Below are 20,270 nucleotides of genomic sequence, written 5' to 3' on the forward strand. Positions count from 1 at the left end.
CAGGATACTCAGGGAGGTGAGGCCACAGCAGGGACAACCAACTTCATTGACCCCAAAGGTGACATTGCCACTATTCCCCAAAAATCAAATCACAGAATTCTGGATGGGAATCAATCCCATGGGATTGTGGGGATAAAGAGACATGAAGAGGGTGAGGAATGGAGAAATGGAGCTGGAGCTGATGGCTGATGGTTTGGGCTGGGAGGGACCTAAATACCCTTTCATTCATGCCATGACCAGAGACACCTCCCACAGGAATTGTAACTTTCTGGGTGACAGATAATTCCTCCTGTATAGTGTCTGATATTCCAGCAGGGACAATCACATCGATTTTAGCAGCTGAATGAATTCTAACCCACCAGGAAAACTCAGGTCTGCTTTGCCTCCCAGCATATTGGGATTGCAGGCACCAGGCAGTCCTGGAAGCACCGGCGGCAGCGGGAGTGACCTTCTGCAGGCAGCTGAGATGTTCTCAGCAGGGTAACCATGAATCAGCGCTGATTAGGGATCAGACAGGATGACGAGCGCTGCCCACGCTCTGTGCAGGGAGGAGGAACCATCCAGGAACCATCACAGTTCCCAGTGCAGCTCCTTGCTTACTGGGAGCTCAGCTCTGCTGCACGGCAGGGAGACCTTCCTGCACAGCTGGATCCATATCTGCTCCTGCCATGGGATCAGGTGTTCCACAGGCAGCCTGGGCTGATCAGTCGGAGAAACCCAGACTGGTTTGGGTTGGAGGGACTTTAAATCCCATCCATTCCACCCCATCCATGAGCAGGGACACCTCCCTCTATCCCAAGTGGATCCAGCCTGTCCTTGGACACTCCAGGGATCCAGGGGTACCACAGCTGCTCTGGCAATTCCAGCCCAGCCCCTCCCCACCCTCCCAGCCAGCAATCCCTCATTCCCAACATCCCAGCCCAAGCTCCCCTTTCCCACTGGGAAGCCATTCCCTGTCTCCTGTCCCTCCATGCCTTGTCCCCAGTCCCTCTGCAGCTCTCCTGGAACCCCTTTAGGCCCTGCCAGGGGCTCTGAGCTCTCCCTGGCTCCTTCCCTTCTCCTGCCTGTTTTACCATTTTATGAATATTTATAAAGGACATTTCCCCCCTTCTCCAAAATCTCTTCAGAGGTTTCTGTGGGATGTTCGAGTGAGCAGAGCAAGTGACTTACATGGAACAATCTCTGGATCCATTTCTTCGCAGCCTGGGCTGGCAAATCCAAGTCTGCTTGCAGGCAGTGTTTCTCAAAACCTGTGAATTGCTGGGCACTTATCACCAGACCACGAACTTCAATGGTTGGGCTAGATGGCCTTGGTGGTCTTTTCCAACTTTAATGATTCCATGAATTTGTCTTGTCAGATAAGGAATTTAGAGGTGTTTAAACACTGATCTCTGTGCAGGTGGAAATGTCTTTGCTGTCCCCAGGGCCTCAGTCAGGGACACCCCGGGACAGGACCACACTGCTCTACTGAGCATTACAGGGAGCAAATTACCAACAAGGTGTAAGAGACGTGTTCTGTTCCAAAAATATCATCGTGGTCTGAGCCACAACCCCTTGGGGAATCCCAGAAGAGCCAAATTCTTCCCTTCATCACACATTCACAGCCCTTTTAAAGTCAGGGAGCAAACACAGAGGCTGATACTGAGTGGGTTTTTTGGGCCAGGAGCTCGAGTGGCCACCTTTGATCCTCTTTCCTAAAGGCATTCCAACCCACAATTGGTTTTCCAGCAGCACTGAAACTTTCCAACAGGTTGAATACATTTGCTGGATGAATGCAACCACCTTGCCACATCAGCTATAGCTGCTGTGGAGTTATTCCTGTGTTAAAACAACTCTGGTGAAATCAGAGCTCAGATCTGGTTGCAAACAGAGGCACCAGTGTCAGGGAAATGAAATTCTGGAGGTGAACAACCTCCTCATGCTGGGAAGCTTAATGCAGCCTGAGCCTCTCTTGGGTTGATATCCAGCCTAGCAAAGCCCTGGCTTTTGGAGGGATGAAATTCCACTTGGCTTTCTGCAACGGCGCTCCAGAATCACAGCTTGTTTCTGGATATTATGGCTTCAGAGATAACGTTATAAAAATAAATCCCTCGTATCAGCCATGAAACCATGGATCCTTGGGAATACTCACGCTGGAGAAACGTTCCTGTCATCCCAATATAGTGTTAACTCTGCTACCCTAAGCCATCAATATGCACTGAGTAATTCACTGCTGTTAAGTTTAGGAGAAACATGTAGTTAATGCATTTAGCCCACAACCTCCAACTGCCTCCCATGCCCCCCGGGGAATCTCTTCCCTCTCCCAATCCTACAGCATCCCCACTGACAACTCCTACTCAGCTATGCACTGCCAATGGAAACAGCTGTGACAGCTCCAAACTGAAAATGGGACTTGTGCAAATGAAATTCAGTGTAGCAGCAGGAGAAAGAGCCACGGGGTTGCTCCACTGCTTCTCCACCCTGCTGCTCCGGATGGTTCCTGCTGCAGCTTCCACGAGGAACTCGTGTCATCCCATGGGGTTGTAGGGATAAAGAGGGGTGGAGAGGGTGAGGAATGGAGAAATGGAGCTGGAGATGATGGCAGAGAAACCCTTCAGTCACCTGAGCACTCCTGCCCTCACCTGGGTGAAGTTTAAATGGCTTTTTTTGGGTGCTGCTCGGAGGCATCTTCCGGAATGAGGCTGATTTCAGCCCAAAGCCTTCCCTTGAAAATAATCTTCCTTTTGGATCTCCAGGACAAGGGGAATAAACAGCCTAAAATCCAAGGCTGAGCTATTGTTTTCCAATCTGTTTTAGCCTTCATCTTGTTGGCAGGCTGCTTTAGAAAAGCAAAAGGTTAATGAGCCAATGTGCAGTGGGATTATTGCAGTAAAGATGACAGTGAACCAGTAATTACTAATTAGATGCAGTTTAACAGGAGGAACAAGTGAAATCTCCTCTTCACCAACTGTCAATAATTAGCAGATTTGGTGAGGTTGAAATGTGTCCACAGTTAAAAGGCTGATTTTTTAATGAAATGGCACTTGACAAAAGAGCTGTATGGAGGTCACAGCCATAGCCCTCGAGACGCTTCCCCATTCCATACTTAGGAGGGAAATCAGATGCAATCCAGCAGGGGGTCCCCATGGAACCATCCCTCCCTTGGGATTGCTTTGCTCAGGGGGGAGGGGAGCAGGAGGGATTCTCTGCAGTAATTTTGTCCAAGTTGGATGAGAAGCCAGGGAAAGGGATTTGCCAGCTGCCATGGGGGAAAAAAATGTTGGAGAAGTGAGAAGTTCTGCTTTGCTTCTGGGGCTGGGGAATGGTTTCCTGGGAGGCCTTGGGATGGAGGTTGGGCTTGGAAGGAGCTGCTCTCAGCAGAGAGGTGGCACGAGGGCCTGGAGGGCTGGCAGGAGGTTGGAAGCTCGATGGGAAGTGACTCTTGAAGAGTGCAGAGGATTCAAGCTGTGCCTCTGAGGTTTGTCTCCTCCTGCTCCATCGTGGCTTCAAGAGGTTCATCTGAGGTTCCTCTGCTGAGTGCTGACCCAGTTTGTCTCCTCCCTTATCTCCTCCCTTATCTCCTCCCTTATCTTCTTGCCTTTCTCTCGTTGACTAAGGCAAGAGCATCTCTGTTCTCCATGTGAACTTCCAATGAAGAGGTGATCTCCATCCCTTCTTTAATGCCTATGAAATTATTTATTGAGCAGAACCCCCAGGATTTACATGACATTGAGTGGCTGAGTAGTGACATAGTTCAAGTAGGGCTTGAGGGATTTGGGATCTGTGGGATTTGGGAATGTGTTGAGCTCTGTTTTGGCCTTGGGATGGAGGATGGTGGTGCTTAAGGAGGGATGTGGTGTTCTCAGCCAGGATGGACTTGTTTCTGCCCTAGGCTGGAAGGGTGAAGTGGTGGCAGAGGAGGTGGCATTTGGGGACAGCAGGGTCCCCAAAATCAGTGCTGCACACAGAGCTTGCTCAGAACTCACTGCGAGTTGCCAGCCCAGCTTTGGTAAGAAATAATGTCCCAAAGAAGTCCTAAATCCATCTGTGCTTCCCAGGCCAGCAGGAAGCTGTGACAAGTGAATTGTCCCCACCTTCCCTGGAGCAGTCTGGGCATCCCAGCTAAGGCAGGAGGTGCTGCCAGGGATGCTCCTGACAAACTTAGCCTCCCTTTGGAGGGGAGAGCTTTGGCCACACGAGCTGTGCCATCTCCTGCTTCCTGTGCACCCCACAGCTGCAGCCCTGCACGTGTTCAAGTTGTGGGGTGAAGGTTTATTTTGGGATTTCTCTGGGTTGAGAGGATTTACCTGAGTGAGTTCTGAGCTCAGAGGATGAGAATCCTCCATTCCAGGTGTCCCTGCTCCAGACAGGCCTCAGGTGAGCAGTGGAGGCAAAGATCTCCTCAGGCTTTGCTGCCAGTCTGACACTGTCACATGTGAAGGACACATCTGTCATCCATGGATCTCTGACGGAACCCTTGCTGTCCACCTGGACATCAAAGGCCTGGAGACCAGTTTGTCACCAGCTCTTCCTGTGACAAATCCTTCCCTGCTCCAAATCAAATCCCAGCCTTGGCCATGAGTCTTCCTCAGGTCCCCAGAGCAGCTCAGAGCACCAAGTGCTCAATTCTGCTCTCTTATTTCCTCATCAGGACCAGAGGGAACAGCCTCAAGTTGTGCCAGGGTGGCTTTAGGTTGGATATTAGCAAAAAATTCTTCCCCAAAAGGGTGGGCAGGCAGCAGCCACCAGTTGATAGAGAGCTTCAGGTCAGAGTCTGGTGTTTCTGCAGAGGCCACACATCGAAAACATTCCAGACTCTACATGGCTGCAACATTCCTGTCCCCAGCAAGCCAGGAAAAACCCCAAATTCTCATTTTTGTGTCACAACTCCTCATTCCCACCATGGGATACTCTTAGGTTCTCTTTCTGGGATGTAGCAGATGGATAGGGAAGATGATGTGGGAATTCCCTTCAGCCTGCTCCACATGGGGAAATCCATGGGAAATCCATTATGGTGATCCCAGAGGTGGTGAGCAGATTTCTGAGAATTGTGGAATATCCTGATTTGGAATGATGAATGATCCACAGGGATCATCAAATCCAGGGCCACCTCCCCTTTCCCTATCTCACTGGGAAGCTCTTCCCTGCGGTGCCCTTTGGATTATTCATGTCCCAGCACAGCTGAAACTCCTCTTGGCCAGGAGAGAAGGAACCAATTTGGCAAAGCAAAGGACATTTCTGGATCATGGCATCTCCTCTTTCCATATTTTGGGGTTTTTTCCCCACTTCTTTCTCAAAATCTCAAAATCAAAGCACTTCCCTGCTCACTCCCAGTGGTCTGGCGTTGGGAGATCCCAGTCATTTCTTCTGTGAAAAAATGTCTTTTTGTCACAGAATCATGGAATCCTGGAATGGCTTGGGTCGGAAGAGACCTTAAAGCTCACTTGGTTCCACCCCTGCCACGGTCAGGGACACCTTCCACTGTCCCAGGCTGACCCAAGCCCTGTTGAGCCTGGCCTTGGACACTTCCAGGGTTCCAGGGGCATGAGGAAGAGGAAGAGGAAGAGGAAGAGGAAGAGAGAGGAAGGCTCTGGCATTCAGGGCCTCCACCATCACTGCTAGGAGTCCCTGGAACACTTCAGGAAGTGAAATTTCCACCTGCTCAGCCTGTTTGGGTGATGATTTGGCTCAGTGACATCTCAGGGCTGGGGAAGGTCACGAGTGAGCAGAGGTCTGCTGGCCTTGAGGGCTGTGCCTTTGTTCTCCCTTCCCTCCCTGTCCCAGAGGCTTTGATTTGTGACCCAGCTGCTTTTTGATGGCTGCTCCTGGCAGTTCTCCTTTGTTTCCCCTTTAGCAACCTCAGGACTCAAAGGTGCTGAGCATTTCCCAGGCATGGGGGCCCTAAAACACCCCATGGAGGTGCTGAGCATTTCCCAGCCTTTGGCCCTAAGAAACACCCCAGTAGAGCAGCAGAGCTGTGTGGTTTGGGAAACAGAGCTGGAGCTGAGCTGCCCTGTGTGGTCAGCAGGATTTAGGATTGGGATCAGGCTAAGCCATGCTGCTCTGTGTGGTCAGTGGGGTGGGATTGGGATTAGGTCTGAGCTGCTCTGTGTGGTCAGTGGGATTGGGATTGGGATCAGGGCTGAGCTGAGCTGCCCTGTGTGGTCAGTAGGACTGGGATCAGGGCTGAGCTGAGCTGAGCTGCTCAGTGTGGTCAGTAGGATTTAGGATTGGGATCAGGACTGAGCTGAGCTGCCCTGTGTGGTCAGTAGGATTTAGAATTGGGATCAGGGCTGAGCTGAGCTGCCCTGTGTGGTCAGTAGAATTTAGGATTGGGATCAGGGCTGAGCTGAGCTGAGCTGAGCTGCTCAGTGTGGTCAGTAGGATTTAGGATTGGGATCAGGGACCCCTCAGGAACGCCCAGGGGCTGCAGCAGCACAAGGATCCAGTTTCATGTTTATATCCTGGCCCTGGGAGACAGGTTCAAGTATGTAAAGTATCCTGCAGGCTGCTGCAGGTGTGTGGGTGCTGGTGGGCATAAAAAAACATTCCTGACACCAACCCTTTTGAGGAGCTTTCACCTCCTGATGGCTATAAGCCATTAGGAGTCAAAAGAAAGCGCTGACATCCGACAACTCCGGATAAACAGCTAAACATTAACCCTTCGAGGGGCTCCAAAAACAGACTTAAAAGGCTCTTTGTGGAAAGAAGCCATTTTTTTGCCGGCCTGTTAATTGCTGTCTTTCTTCGAGACACCTTTCAGCAGCACCTACTGTAAACAGAGGGGCTCCTCCCCAGCACTTCCCCCGAGGATTCCTGCCCTGCCCTGGCCATTCCTGGCTCCTCCGGTGCCTCCTTGGCTTTGCTGCTTTATTCTGCGCCTGAAAGCCAAGTCCTTTCCCCTCTTCTGCCAGCCCACCCGAAAAACTCAGGCTGCTTTCTGAGAATTGTGGAATATCCTGGGTTGGAATGATGAATGATCCACAAGGATTATCAAGTCCAACTCCTGATCCTGCACAGGAATCATTAATATCAGAAAATATTTCATCAAGTCCAACTGCTCCTGGTCAAAATCCTCTTTATTTGGTTCACCCCCAGACCTTCCTGGGCTGTTTTCTGCCTTCCCCCTCTCATCACACAGGGTTGGATTTTCCTTTCTGGTGCATTTGGACTCATTTTGGCTTACCTGAAACAACTCTGGCTACTCCAGGAGGTGCAGCATACAAAGGAAGGCAATCAGTTGTCCAGACTTGCCTGCTTAGGGCTGAGAATGCCATATTAATCACATCTCACGTATATAATTATCTGTAATTGCTTTGGAAATCGTGTGGCTCCAGCAGCCTGTGAGGCTGGTGGTCTGTGAGGGAAGGAAATGTGCAGGAGGTTGGGATCTTGAGGAATTTGTTCAGTATCCTTAAAGCACCAAGGGCATCCCTAAATCCCTGTTTTCCACCATGCTCTTCTCCCAGATAGCAGGAGAATTGCAGAGGTGTCAATGTCTTCAGCAAACAGCAACAAATTCTTTCTTCCTTGGCAGAGCTGCTTGAGGAATTCCTGCTTGAATGGACCTATGAGCTCATTTTCATGCAAAGGGAAACTTTCTCATAATGTCCACATTCAAAAATAGGATTTTTTTTTTTTATTCCAAGAGAGGAGAAGCTCTGAGTCTCTTCGAGGACGCTTTTCATTCCAGCAGGGATCAGTGATCATAACTAAACTCTGCAATTTTGGGGAGTTCTCAAGGCCATATTTTAAGTGGGCTGATGACTTTTCCACCAATCCATTGGCTTGGATGTACCCAAAAAAATCTTCATCCTGCAGTGTGAGGGTTCTTCCTGGAAACCAGGGAGAAGTTTCTTTGTCCCTCTCCTGAGGTCACAGCACAGCTCCTCCTGCCCTGTCCAGGCCTAGGACTTCCCTGGAGTCCTGTGGAAATTAATTTAGTGTGGCAAACCAATTAAGGTAAAAGGATTTACTCCATGGGCAGCCAACCCACCCTGAACCCACCCTGAGCAAACCTTCTCCAGAGCAGAGGGGAAAAGGCAGCTCAGCTCCGGCAAAGGGAACTATTTTTGATCTTGCTGTTTGAAATGTTACTGTTTCAAAGCCTTTATCTGGGGTTGTTGGTGGGTTTGGTTTAGTACTTGAGGTTTCTGTATTTTTCAGATTTTTCAGGCTCAAACTCACAGCTTGGTGATGAGTTGGAGGTTGGGGGTTGACCTTCCAGGTTTTATAAAGCTGGAAGTGTTCAGAGTCTGAGAGCCCTGTGGGCTCAGTGTTCCCCAAACCCACCAAAAACCCCAAATAAAGGCTCGGAGTCCATAAGATTCCAAACAGCAAGAGCAAAAAGAAGTTCCTTCTGCCTGTCAGATGTCACTGATGTCACCTGGAGGCTCCAGAAGGTCACTGTGGGGACTCAGAGGTGCCCTGGGACAGGCTGGGAGTGGGAATGGGAATGGGAATGGGAACGGGAATAGGAATGGGAGTGGGAATGGGAATGGGAATGGGAGGAGGAATGGATTGAATGGGAATGGGAATAGATTGAATGGGAATGGGAATGGGAATAGATGGAATGGGAATGGGAATGGGAATGGGAATGGGAATGGGAATGGGAATGGGAATGGGGTCACTCCCAGCCAAGGTGGATCTGCTCCTGCTACAAATCCCACATTTCCCTTCTTCCCACCTGGTTAAACGTTGAGGTTTTGGCTTAATATTCTTCCTCATAGAAGCTGGGCTCTGGTAATTCACAACTCCCAAGGCTGAGGTTAAAAATTCCCACCCCTTGATTATGGAATCACACAATTAGGTTGGAAAAGACCTTTAAAATCATTGAGGCCAACCATGAACCCAGCACTGCCCAGTCCAGTGAAGTGAGGAAGTTGCAGTCCCACAGTTGCCCCATAAATCCCAAGATCTGCTCTGCTTCAGGGCAATCGGTTGTTCCCATTTAAGCAGGAACATCCCTGGCAAACAAAAAGTCTCCTGAAATGGAAAATCCTCGAAAGCCAGAACAGCCAAATATTCCAGAACAACCAAATATTCCAGAACATCCAAATATTCCAACTTTCCTCCATTTTTATTGTCTGAAGAAGGTGTTCTGGAAAGGTAGAAGGGAGGTGGATGCTGGTAGTCAAAGCATCCATGGCAAAAAAAAAATCTCCTGTCAGTTCAAGATGAGAATCTTGGAATCATGGAATGATTTGGGTTGGAAAGGACCTTAAAAATCCTCTCATTTCTCCCCTGTCCTACAAGGCAGGGACACCTTCCATGGACAGCTTCCATGGGCATCTTCCATGGACATCTTCCACTCAGCCAGCTGCTACAAGCCCCATAACCCAAGGGGAGGTGGTCAGTGACCTGCAATGCCACCCAGACACACCCAAATCCATGGGGCAGTGGGATGGATCCATCCAAGGATGCTGGGAGAGCTGTGGAAGGACTCACTGAGATCCATCTCTGGTCAGCACCCCTGGACAACTGGGAAGGTCCCAATGGACTGGAGGGTTGCAGATGGGTGGAGCCTTCATGACAAGAGAGACCCTGAGGGGCTGGAGGTGTCCAGTGAAGGGAATGGGGCTGGGAAGGGTCTGGAGAACTCCTGAGGGAGCTGGGAAAGGAGCTGAGCCTGGAGCAAAGGAGGCTCAGGGGAACCTTGTGGCTCTGCACAACTGCTGCCAGGAGGGGACAGCCGAGGGGTCAGGCTGTGCTCCAGGGAACAGGGACAGGAGGAGAGGGAGCAGCTTCAGGCTGGGCCAGGGGAGACTGAGGGTGGATTTTGGGGAAATTCCTGCTGGAAAGGACTGTCCAGCCCTGGTGGAGTCCCCATGGCTGGAGGGATTTCAGAGGCCTGTGGATGTGGCACTTGGGGCCATGGGGCAGTGGCGGCCTGGGCAGTACTGGAGATGGTTGGACTTTATGATCTCAGAGGTCCTTTCTAACCTCAAAGATTCCATCGTTCCACAATCCTCCTTACACCTGGCTGAGCTTCCCAAGGGCTCAGAGAGCCTGGCGCTGCCCTTGGCTTTGCCCCGATGACCACAGGCCCAGCAGGAGATGGCAGAGAGCTGCTGGCAGTGCCAGGATCTCCTGCCCAGGCTCCAAACGAGCCACCACCACCTCTCCCCGCTGGCAGCAGCAGAAGCTGTGGTGACCATCCTGGTCCTCCCTTCCCCCAGCCCTGGAGCAGATCCGTCAGTCCCCATGACCCTCCCCCTCCCAAAATTGGCTGCTTTCTGCCTTTTTCTCCCCCCCTCCTTTTTTTTTTTGGCTGAGTGATGAGCTGTATGCCAAATCCATCTGCTCCTGTCTCCCCTAGCTGCCTTCCATATCGTTCCAGGATCCCTGGCAGCGAGCCTAGACCTATCTCTCTCCCTGCACTCTCCGGAGCACATTCCTTTCTACACCTTTTCCCGAGCTGGGATAGAAATGAGTATCAACCCCAAACAAAAAGCATCTGCTTTCTGCCTGCTGCTGCCTCACCGGCCGCGCCTGCACGTTACACCCGTGTCAGCAGCCATGCAAAACACACACAACCCCCCAGCTCGCTCCCAGCAGGGCCCGAGTGGCGGATTTGGGGTGCCCGGAGCTCCCCCGCGCCGCTCCCGCGCCGGCTCCGCAGCACCAGCTGTGACCACCGCGCCATTTGTTCCTCCAGCCCACGCCAGCACTCGGAGCCAGTTCTTTATCACCCCAATTAGCCTTGTCGGAGCTGATGAGAGGAGAGAGGCTTCCACTGCAAGGCAGGGATGGGGGGAAGAGAGCTGGAGAGCCATGGGGATCCGGGTGGCGATTCCCGGCTTTGTTCCCCAGGATGGATCTCATCGGGTTGAGTGTGCCAGGGTTGTCATTGCTGTCACCAGCCTGAGTCACCTGAGGGATGCTGGGTCATCAGCAGGTGCTTATTAAGGTCAGGGTGCAGAGTTTTGGGGTTTTCCCCCTTTTTCCCTCATGCTCTTGGCTCTCTGCCGGAGGGAAAGGAGTTTCAGCTGCTCCCAGGTGCTGCCATGGGCTGTGGTCAATGCCAGAGGAGTCAGAGGTGCACCCTGGTTGTGTCCCCACTGAGGAACTCCCCAAACTTATGGCAAAGATTTCAGTAGCCTCACGGGGTGTTGGAGGAATTCCCCCTTCTGCCGTGGCCTCAGAGCATTTCCCATGTTGGATACCAAGCTGTCAGTGCAACCATCAGCCCAAAATCCCAGGGTTTTGCCCCAAACAGCCACCTTGTAGCACTGTCTGAGAATGGTCCTTTCACACCACAGATCCCGCAGAGCTTTTGTCCCTCCTGGACTTCTCCAGGAGGAACTTCTTCTCCAGGAGATCCTCCTGGATTCACTCTTGGAGTTCATTTCCTGGTGATACCCCAGTGCCATCATCCCAAAGCCAGGAAGGGGATGCAGGCTTTGCCCCAGCATGGAGGATGGACACAATTCCACCCCAGAACCATGGTGGGCACTTGGTTTGAAGGGACAAAGTCACTGTGGGACAGTGGGACAGGTCCATCAGTGTGGTCCCCACAGGGTGGAATCTGCTCCTCACCTCCAAGGCAGCTGCTCCTTCACAGAGGTGTTCCCAGCATGGCCAGGACCACGACTGGGGTCTTCTTGTGAGCTGAGACACCAAAGACTTGACAAGGAGCCATGTTCTCCATGTCTGTCTCAACTCCATGGCCAGTGGAAGGTTGGCTGAGCAGGTCCAGGGTTCTGGACAGCGGGAACAGCAGTCTGCACCAAAATGAGTGAAATTACACTTTACAACAACAACAACAAAAAAAAAAAATTAACAAAGCAGTCAAAATCTGGACTGGTACACAGTGGGGTTGCAATTTACTGTCACCACCCATGTCCCTGTTCTTCCCCAGATTTCCCAGAGGGAAATTCCCTCTGATTTCCCAGAGGGAGGAGCAGGTTCCTCCAGGTGGATTTCTGAACAACTTTCCCAGTTTCCTGTACATTTCTCCACGGTGCAGACAACAGCCTTGGAGCTCCTGAGGCTCCAGAGCAGCTTTTGATACCTGCTTGGTTAAATTCAGCCAGAGCAATCCTGCAGAGGTGACCCCAGTGCCACCAATCACCCCCAGTTTGGGCTTTGGGAAGGGCCTGGGCTGAGTTTGGTATCACACAGCTCCAAACCATGCCTGTGGCTGGATGTGTCAGAGGATCCCTGACCCTGTGTCCATCCTGAGTAGGAACCATGGAATCACTGAGGTTGGAAAAGCCCTCAGAGTCCATCCAGTCCAACCATTCCCCAGCGCAGCCAAGGCCACCACTGCCCCGTGTCCCCAAGTGCCACATCCACGTGGTTTTTGAGCACTTCTGCCTTGGGCATGCATTCCCAAATCCTGCTCAGTCACCATAATCTGTCTCAGAACTCTCCCACCTCCATCCCATCCTTCCTAAACCCACCTCAGACCCTCCTGCACAGCCTTGCCATGGTGAAGAGCTCATCCCCCACGTAGGGAAAGGAATTATTTCCCTCCTGGACCAGGGGATGGAAGCTGGAAGGATCTCCAAACAATTATCTCATCTCTTCCTTCCACCAAGACAACCTCAGCTCTGCCTAAACTATTCTTGCTGGGTTCCCTGTAATTTGTGCTGCAAACTTCCCACCACAGACGCCCCACACCTTCCCCGAGCCGTCGGCTGCGAGATTTTGCTCTTCCCACCAGGATACTCTTCCTGCTGTTCAGCTTGGATCGTGCTCGCTGCTTCTTGAATTGTGTCCCAAGAGAGTGAACAAAACACTGCTCCTTCCTTCCCTCCCTTCCCCAGCCTCGTGCACACGCACATCCCACCACCAATCCGTGGAATTTCTGCTTCCAGGCTCGGCTCATCCCATCCTCAGCATCCTCTCAGGGCTTGTAGAGCACTGATTTGGGGTCCACCGGGGCAGATGAGACTTTCCTTGGAGATCACAGCTCTCCACCCCGTTGGATAGGATGGGATTGTGGGATTTATCTGTTAGATTTCTGTGGAGACTTCCAGGGAGCAGGTTGGGTTTGAGTTGCCCCATTTTCCCAAGCCTTACCACGGATGGTCAGTGCTGAACCACCCAATTCAAGGTCATTTGAAACACAGAATCCCAGGATCAGTGAGGTTGGAAAAGCCCTCTGAGCTCATTGAGTCCAACCTGTGACCAACCCCACCTTGGCACCAGTGCCATATCCAGGCATTCCTCAAACCCCCCCAGGCGGCTGCTCCTCACCCCACCTGGATATTTTCCCACTGGTGTTTGAACCCCCCAGCCCCAAAACCTCGGCACATTTCTGTGTGTCCCTGGCAGAAAAACCCCCAGAGAACGGGAAGAAAAGCTGCGTCAGAGGCAGGCAGAGCGGAGTTAATCCTCCCTCCGGAGGGATCCGGCGGATCCGGATCTGCTGCACCTTTGCTGGTGCTCTCCCGGCACAATGCTTCACTTTGTGCTGCAGCACTGAAAGGAATGGTGAAGTTGCTAATAATGGCACTAAAAGAAAATATGCTACATCTGTTATGGATAGCAGTACAAAATTAGCTGATCACACCTCTGACACCCAAGATGTCTTCACTTAAAATACTCGTTGGCTTTACTTTACATAATTTGCTGATTATATTTAAAAGAAATACAATTTTGCAATTACTGTTCTTTCTGGTGTGCTATCTATGCATCATTTTCTTTTTATGTTTATATATTTCTCCTTCATTAGTGCAGTCTGAAGGGTGATTAGATCCCTTCAAACATTTTACAGAGGTTAAACGTTGATTAAGATTTAATTATTACTGTAAATAGCTTGGAATGACATATGGTGCAAAAACCTGACATATGTGCATTTGAATAAATGAAGTGCTATTTCCCATGATGCTTCAGTAGCTGTTTAACAGCTTTGCTGAAGGGTTATGTTGCACCTCATGTTAAGATTGCTTTGATGTTATATTTTGTTGGGTTTTTGCAGCTGAAAGCTAAGAACAGTTTTTCCAGTTTTTAAAAACATTGAATATTTTAAATACCTAAATTGTTTTGCACAAATTTTTGCTAATTTGTCTAACTAGGTTAAACATTTTCAAAAGCATTTCGATTTTTAACGTGGGTTCCTCGCATTGTGTCAGCACCAGCGTGGGTTCAATGTATAGGATTGCGAAAATTCCAGGTTTTCCGAGGTGTCCCATCCCGGGATATTCATGGGAGCACCACGGATCCCTCCTGCAGAGGCAAAGATTCCAAGTAATTTCAGAGCAAGGGGGAGCTCTGGGAGGAGATGGTGAAGGGGAAAAATTAGGAAACGGATGGAGATTTCATGGAGATGGAGAAGGGCTTGGCTGGGAGGATGGAGCAGGACGAGGCTGTTTTCTCGTGGCACTGCTCAACCCTTGGTTTTGCCAGGTCCAGTTGGGCCCTCCGAGCATCCTGGCTGCAGGGAAAGGCAGGGATGTCTCTGGAAAAGCGGGATGGGTGGGATGCGTTGGAGCCTCAGACACTCTATAATTCATTGAGCGCTGCCAGGCAGCGAACGTGCCGAATTCCGTGTGCTGCAAACCCATCCAAATCAGGGGGGCTGCAGCCTGCAGAGGAGCAGAGCACGCGAAACACCGCGGCTGAGGCGTGATTGACGTGGAATTGTTCACATCTCCTCCTTCCCCACGATAATTGATCGATCTGGGGAGCTCCTGGTCTGATTCTGCTCCTCTTTGCCTCCGCAGATCGAGACGTCCCAGCTGGAGCCAGAGATCGCCATGGCCACCAGCAGCAAGACCGTGGTGTACAACAAAGGGTTGTAGGTGGAAGAGGATCAGCTCAGCCCAGAAGGTCTGGGGAGGGAAGAGGGGAAACTTCAGACCCTGACTGGGAGAAAGCAAACAACAAGAAGATCAAATCATAGAGCTCAGTGGTAGGAATTGCTCCCGGCAAGCCGGGGCTGGACTAACACCTGCACAGAACTGACACCTCACACCACTAAAAGATTAATATTCCAAGTTCTAACGTAGCGACAGGAGCAGCAACTGCAACAAATGAAATCACATTGAAACACTTTAGAACTAGCTGACAAAACTCAGAATTACTAGCACTGCATGGAGGGTGTTCCAGGGTGAGCTGGCGTGGTCAGAGCTGACTGCATGACGTAGTCATCACCCAGCAAATCTTGTTTTTCGTGGGAATTCAGTCTCCACACTGATGCTGCACGACACTAACTCTGTAGAGGCCAAGGGGTGCATGGATTGATTGATCAGGTGATTGGGAAGTGCCCTGGATTGATTTCCTGCCCATCCCACTGCAGCAGCCGTGTGCTGAAGAGGAATTCCCGTGTCCTGTGCCCAGAGAAGGGCTCAGCCTTCCTCCATCCCTCCGTCTCCTCCTGCAGAAGCTCCTGGTGCCACCCTGCCCTTCACTGCAAGACTGGCTGTCCCTGGATCCCACCACCCACAATTCCACGAGGGCTTTTGCCTGGATTCCAAGCTCCTGGAAAGCCAAGGTGTCCACATGTGGAGTCTTGGAGCAGAAGTGGTGCTGGAGCTGCTCTTTCCCTTTGCACAGCCACGGGGGGTTTGGGTCAGCCAAGGCAGTCCCTCTGGCTGCGGTGTTGCTGATCTGGGGTGCTTGGCTGAGCCACGGTTTGCTGAGCTGCTGTCCAAGGACAGCATGGGGTTTAAGTTTGGGTCAGTCAGCTGCTCAGGTGGTTGGACAAGGAGGCTCTTCTAACTGGAATTCCTTGTCTTCCATTCCGCTTCCCCTTCTCTTCCCCTTCCTCCTCCTCCTCCTTCTCCTTCTCCTTTTCTCCTTCTCCTCCTCACTTCTCTTCTTCCCCTTCTTCCTCTTCTTCCCCTTCTTCCTCTTCTTCCTCTTCTTCCTCTTCTTTCTCTTCTTCCTCTTCCTCTTCTCTCCTCCATTTTTCCAACCCTTCCACCCAGCACAGCCAGCTCTGTCCAAGGCCTTGTGCTGGTGCAGCTGAGGACCCAAAGGCAGGTCCTGGCAGGTGTGCTGAGCCAGTGGCTGTGACTTCAGAGGAGACATTCCCCTCTGGGGACATCTGTTTGTCTGTCTGTCTGTCTGTCTGTCAGTCCCTGCAATGGCTCCACTGTGGGGTCATTAAATGGAATCAGGCAAGTTGCCCCCACACTTCACCCCAAGTCCTGCCCTCCCCTGGGTTTGGGACCACAATTTGTCTTTCTGGTGTCTCACACCCCAAATTCAGCCCTGAGTGTCTCCCTCAGGTCCATTGGGACCATGGCCACCAGCAGAGCATTCCAAAGGCAGGATGTGCCTGCGGGATCAGTGTGGGGATGGAGCCACAGTGGTGCTGGGAGTGCCACAGGCTGTCACCCTTCAAATGCCAATTTGTCGTGGGGTTGGGGAGGGTGGGAGGAAAGGGAAAACCAAATCACCACTGACACAGAATGTATTTGATGGATTTATTGCAATGCCTGGAGCTGGGAGGCCTGAGCCCCCCGTGTGGAGTCTGCCCTGTGCTGGTGTAAATCAGGAATACTTGCACAAAAGGAATCACTGTCATGGATTTACACATCAGCAAACAGGGAAGGAGGGGCTGAGCTCCAGGCTCTTCGTAGCTGCTGTTCTGGGACAGCTCCTGGTCCCAAACACTGCTGGAAACCCAGAGTGGGTCCAGTTCACTGCTGGGGCTATTCTGGATTTCCCCCAGAGCCAGGACAGCTGGATTTGGCCCAGGCAAGTTCCTTTAATGCACTAGATGAGATGAATGTACATTCCAGAGGATGTGAAGTGCTATGGGTGGGATCTGGGGGGGCTGCAGGGAGGTGACAGCTGTCCTGGGGACACTTTCCTGGCCACCTGCCTTGCTGGCAGCAGCGGGTTTTGCCCAGGGAGGGGAGCAGGGATGGGACAGTCTCCAGGAGCAGGGGGCAATGGGAATGGCCAGGCTGGGAGAGGCAGCCAGGATGAGCCTGGAATTGGCATTTCCAGGGCCTGTGAGGGGCTGGGATCGCTGTAGGTGCAGTGACCCCCTGCACACACATCCAGGGGAGCACGGGGAGCAAGGAGAAGCTCCTCTGAGCCCCAAATTCCCACCAGGGCTCCACAGAGCCAAAGGGATTGTGCTGCACGAGGCACAACTCGCTGCCTTCCTCCTGCTGGGGCTGAGACAGAAACAGCCTCTTGTGTTGACAGGAGAAGCCTCCTGGCTCTGCTGCCTGTCTGGGTGCATCCTTCCCCCTTTTTGGTGGCTTTGGGTGCTGTCAGAGCTGTTCTGCTGCAGAGCTCCTTCATCCCAGGCTTTTGTTCCAAGGAGGGGGAAGGAGGAAGGGATGGAGGCTGCGCTTTGCCGGGAGATTCCGGAGAGGTGGAGCGAGGAGGGAGCAGGGATTTGGGTTTGTCAGATGGAGGGTTTTGGTGTGTGTGAGCTGTGGGTACCTGCTGGCTGGAGAGAGGAATTTCCAGAGGATGCAAGGCCTGGGTTTCTTTAGGAGACACCCAAGGAAAAGAGGGATTGATCAAGTTCTGCCTCGGGAAAGAGCCAACTCCCAGTTTTCCCCGTGATGGGAGCAGTGTGGATGCTTTCCCTGCACACATCACCTGCAGAGCTTGTTAATTAGCAATGGGTGCTGATCACGTTAACCCAGCGATTATCAATAGGGACTAAATCAGTTTAGAGAAGAGACTCAGGATTTATTAAACCAGGCAGCTCCAGGGAATCCAGAGGGTCTGATCCTGCTGAGGACCAGCTTGGGGGATGTCGGAGGAGCTGTGCTGTGATCGTGGCTCGGCTCAAAGGCAGCTGCTCCGTCAAACAAGTGACAATCACAGGCCCTAAATGAGTCTGGATTTGTCGTCTGCCCGCACAAACCCCGTCAGACTTGTTTGGCTTTGTGTGGCAGCAAAATGGGACTCAGTCAGCTCGGTGGGGTTTGTGCCCAGGAATATAAACATCCCAGGCCTGAGTCAGACTTTCCCCATTACCTCCGGGAGCTTCTGGCAGCTTGGCAGCAGTGGTTGCTCCCAATTTCCAAAATTTTCCTAAATTTTGTCCCAATGCCACTCAAAATGCAGTGGCCCCGCCCAAAGCTGGGATCTGGGCAGAGCCACCATGGCCTGCGCTCCGCTCCCTTCTCCAGGCTCCTCTGGAGGCACAGAACATGGAATGGTTTGGGTTGGGAGGGATTGTAAAGCTCATCCGATTCCAAACCCCTCCAGGGTGTCTCCCACCAGACCAGGGTGCTCCAAGGGACATCCACAGCTCTGGGGTGGGGAGGTGGCCCTGCCTTCAGTGATGTCACAGGGCTGGAGACCCCAGGACTTGTCCCCACATCTCCCAAACCCCCCAAACAATCAGGATGCTGCAGACCCTTCTCTGCTGCCCTTCCCCTCGCTGTCCCCAGCCTGGTGACGAGCAGGACAAGGGGTTTGTGTGAGGAGCACCTCGTGGTGGCCCTGTTGTCCCAAACCCTTGGGCTACCAAGAATCCTTGGGCATCCCAGAGTGAGGACAGCAAGCTCAAGATGTCCCCAGCTGAACCGAACAGATGTGATCCCAACGTCCCAACGACTGTTGGGATTGAATTTCCTCTCTGAGCAGCAGAAAAGCTTAGCAGACCCAAACCTGACCCTTCTGGATCTTCGAACAGTGTTTCACTGTCAAGGTTGGGCTCCCTCCTGCATCAATCCCAGCCCTGGCTGCTCCTGGCTGTGCCCTGCTGGTGGGAATGCTGGAGAGCATTGGGATAACGCTGCTCTGGGGCTGGGATCAGGGAGCTGGGAACAGTGACACGTTAGCTCTGGTGATCAGGACAGCGAGCGCTGCCAGCAAAGGCTCCACACTGCACTAATGACAACATCCTGCACACTCACTCCATCGCTAATTAATCTCCTCGACTCTCCTCGTGCACAGAACGGAGCTCTGGGTTTGCAGAACAGCCCTGACCGTTTGCATTGCCGATTTCCTGTAATTGGGGAGGTTTGGGGAGCGCCGAGCCGCCGCTCACATCGAGGCGTTCACCTCGGCGGAGAATCATAATGAGATGATCGTCTCCCGGAGTATTTAATTAGAAATGGCGCGGCTAATTGATTTCTTGGCTATGTTAATTAAGAAATAATGAGGACCGGGTTGCGGCAAAAGGTGCCGGTGAGGAGTTTTGAGTCCCTCCTGGAGGATGGGGGTGTTGGCTGCTCCCTGAGCTGGCCGGGGGACAGCCAGGGGACAAGTCAGGGTGGTGTCACCTGTGTCCCAAACCTCTCAGCTCGGGCATGGCTCGGCTCCTTCCCTTTCTCCTTGTTGCTCCCTTTCCTGCTCCCCATCCTGGGGTGTCCCCAGGTCCTGGCAGGTGGGCAGGAGGTCCCTGTGGGCTGTGGGGTCACCTGGCCTGGGACAGGAGACACTGGGACATCCCTGCCAATGCCACCAGGGCCAAGACATGTGGTGTCACCTCCTCTGGGAGGGCTGGGATGGAGATCCGGAGCCTGGGATTGCCCTCGGAGGATCCCAGGGTGTGTGAGACCCCAAAGGGTGGGCAAAGGTTTAGGGAACACATCAGCTCCCCTGGGGTGCTCCAGGAGCATGCCGGGATGAGATGTGGAGTCCAGGTGGTGGTGGCTGTCCCCAACTCCAGTGTGTCCCTTTAGCAAACACCACTTGGGGCTTTTTCCCAGTTTTTATGGCTAATTCCACACCTGGCATCTCCTCCTTGGATCTGAGCACACCTGGATGGCAAATCCCTCGGGAATGCCAGCTCCAGCCATCTTCCAGACACTTCCAGAGACCCCTAGGATCCCCTGGACACCCCAGGTCACCCTTGGGACACCCCAGGGACACCCGAGGATCCCCCACGGCTCCAGCTTTCAAACCCTCTCCGTAGTCACCGACCGCGACTCTTGGTGTAACACTGGGATCTGTCGGAATAAAAGAGGTTAAACACTCGCTGTGCTCCCAGCTCCCTGGGGAATTCCCGTGGGGATGGTGGGATTTAAAGGTCTTGGCGAAGGACAAGGTTATTGTGGGTTGGTTTTGTGGGGATTTTCCCTGGAATGTGGGGAGGGAGCTTCCCCAACAGCAGAAATTATTAGTTTTGTGTGTCTGTGTATAATTAGACATAAATAATTACAGATTATGTATAATGCTAGAATATAAATTATGCAGAATTATAGGCATAATATATATAATTATCATCTAGTACATATAATAAAATATACAAGCAAATTGATATATTTTAAAATATGTAATTAGATATCATTATATATAATACACACATTATAACACACGACCTATATTTCATATATGCATATTATCTACACAAATATATGCATATATTGTGTGCATACTAATATATAATCTATATAAAATATCAATTTTAAAAC

The 20,270-nt window shown here is 51.8% G+C and overlaps 1 protein-coding gene across 1 annotated transcript in view; it reads left to right on the forward strand.

Annotated features, from left to right (window-relative positions):
• Positions 1–19,833, forward strand: part of SFXN5 (sideroflexin 5) — an 86,305-nt gene extending 66,472 nt beyond the window's left edge. Inside the window, exon 14 of the mRNA XM_085059346.1 lies at positions 14,652–19,833. Within this exon, the coding sequence (XP_084915472.1) occupies positions 14,652–14,729 (78 nt within the window). The 3' untranslated portion in view covers positions 14,730–19,833. The remainder of the gene's footprint in view (positions 1–14,651) is intronic.
• The last annotated feature ends 437 nt before the right edge of the window (positions 19,834–20,270 follow it).

This window comes from Lichenostomus cassidix, chromosome 4, assembly GCF_008360975.1.
Source record: "Lichenostomus cassidix isolate B80296 chromosome 4, HeHo_3.0, whole genome shotgun sequence".
NCBI classification, from domain to species: domain Eukaryota; kingdom Metazoa; phylum Chordata; class Aves; order Passeriformes; family Meliphagidae; genus Lichenostomus; species Lichenostomus cassidix.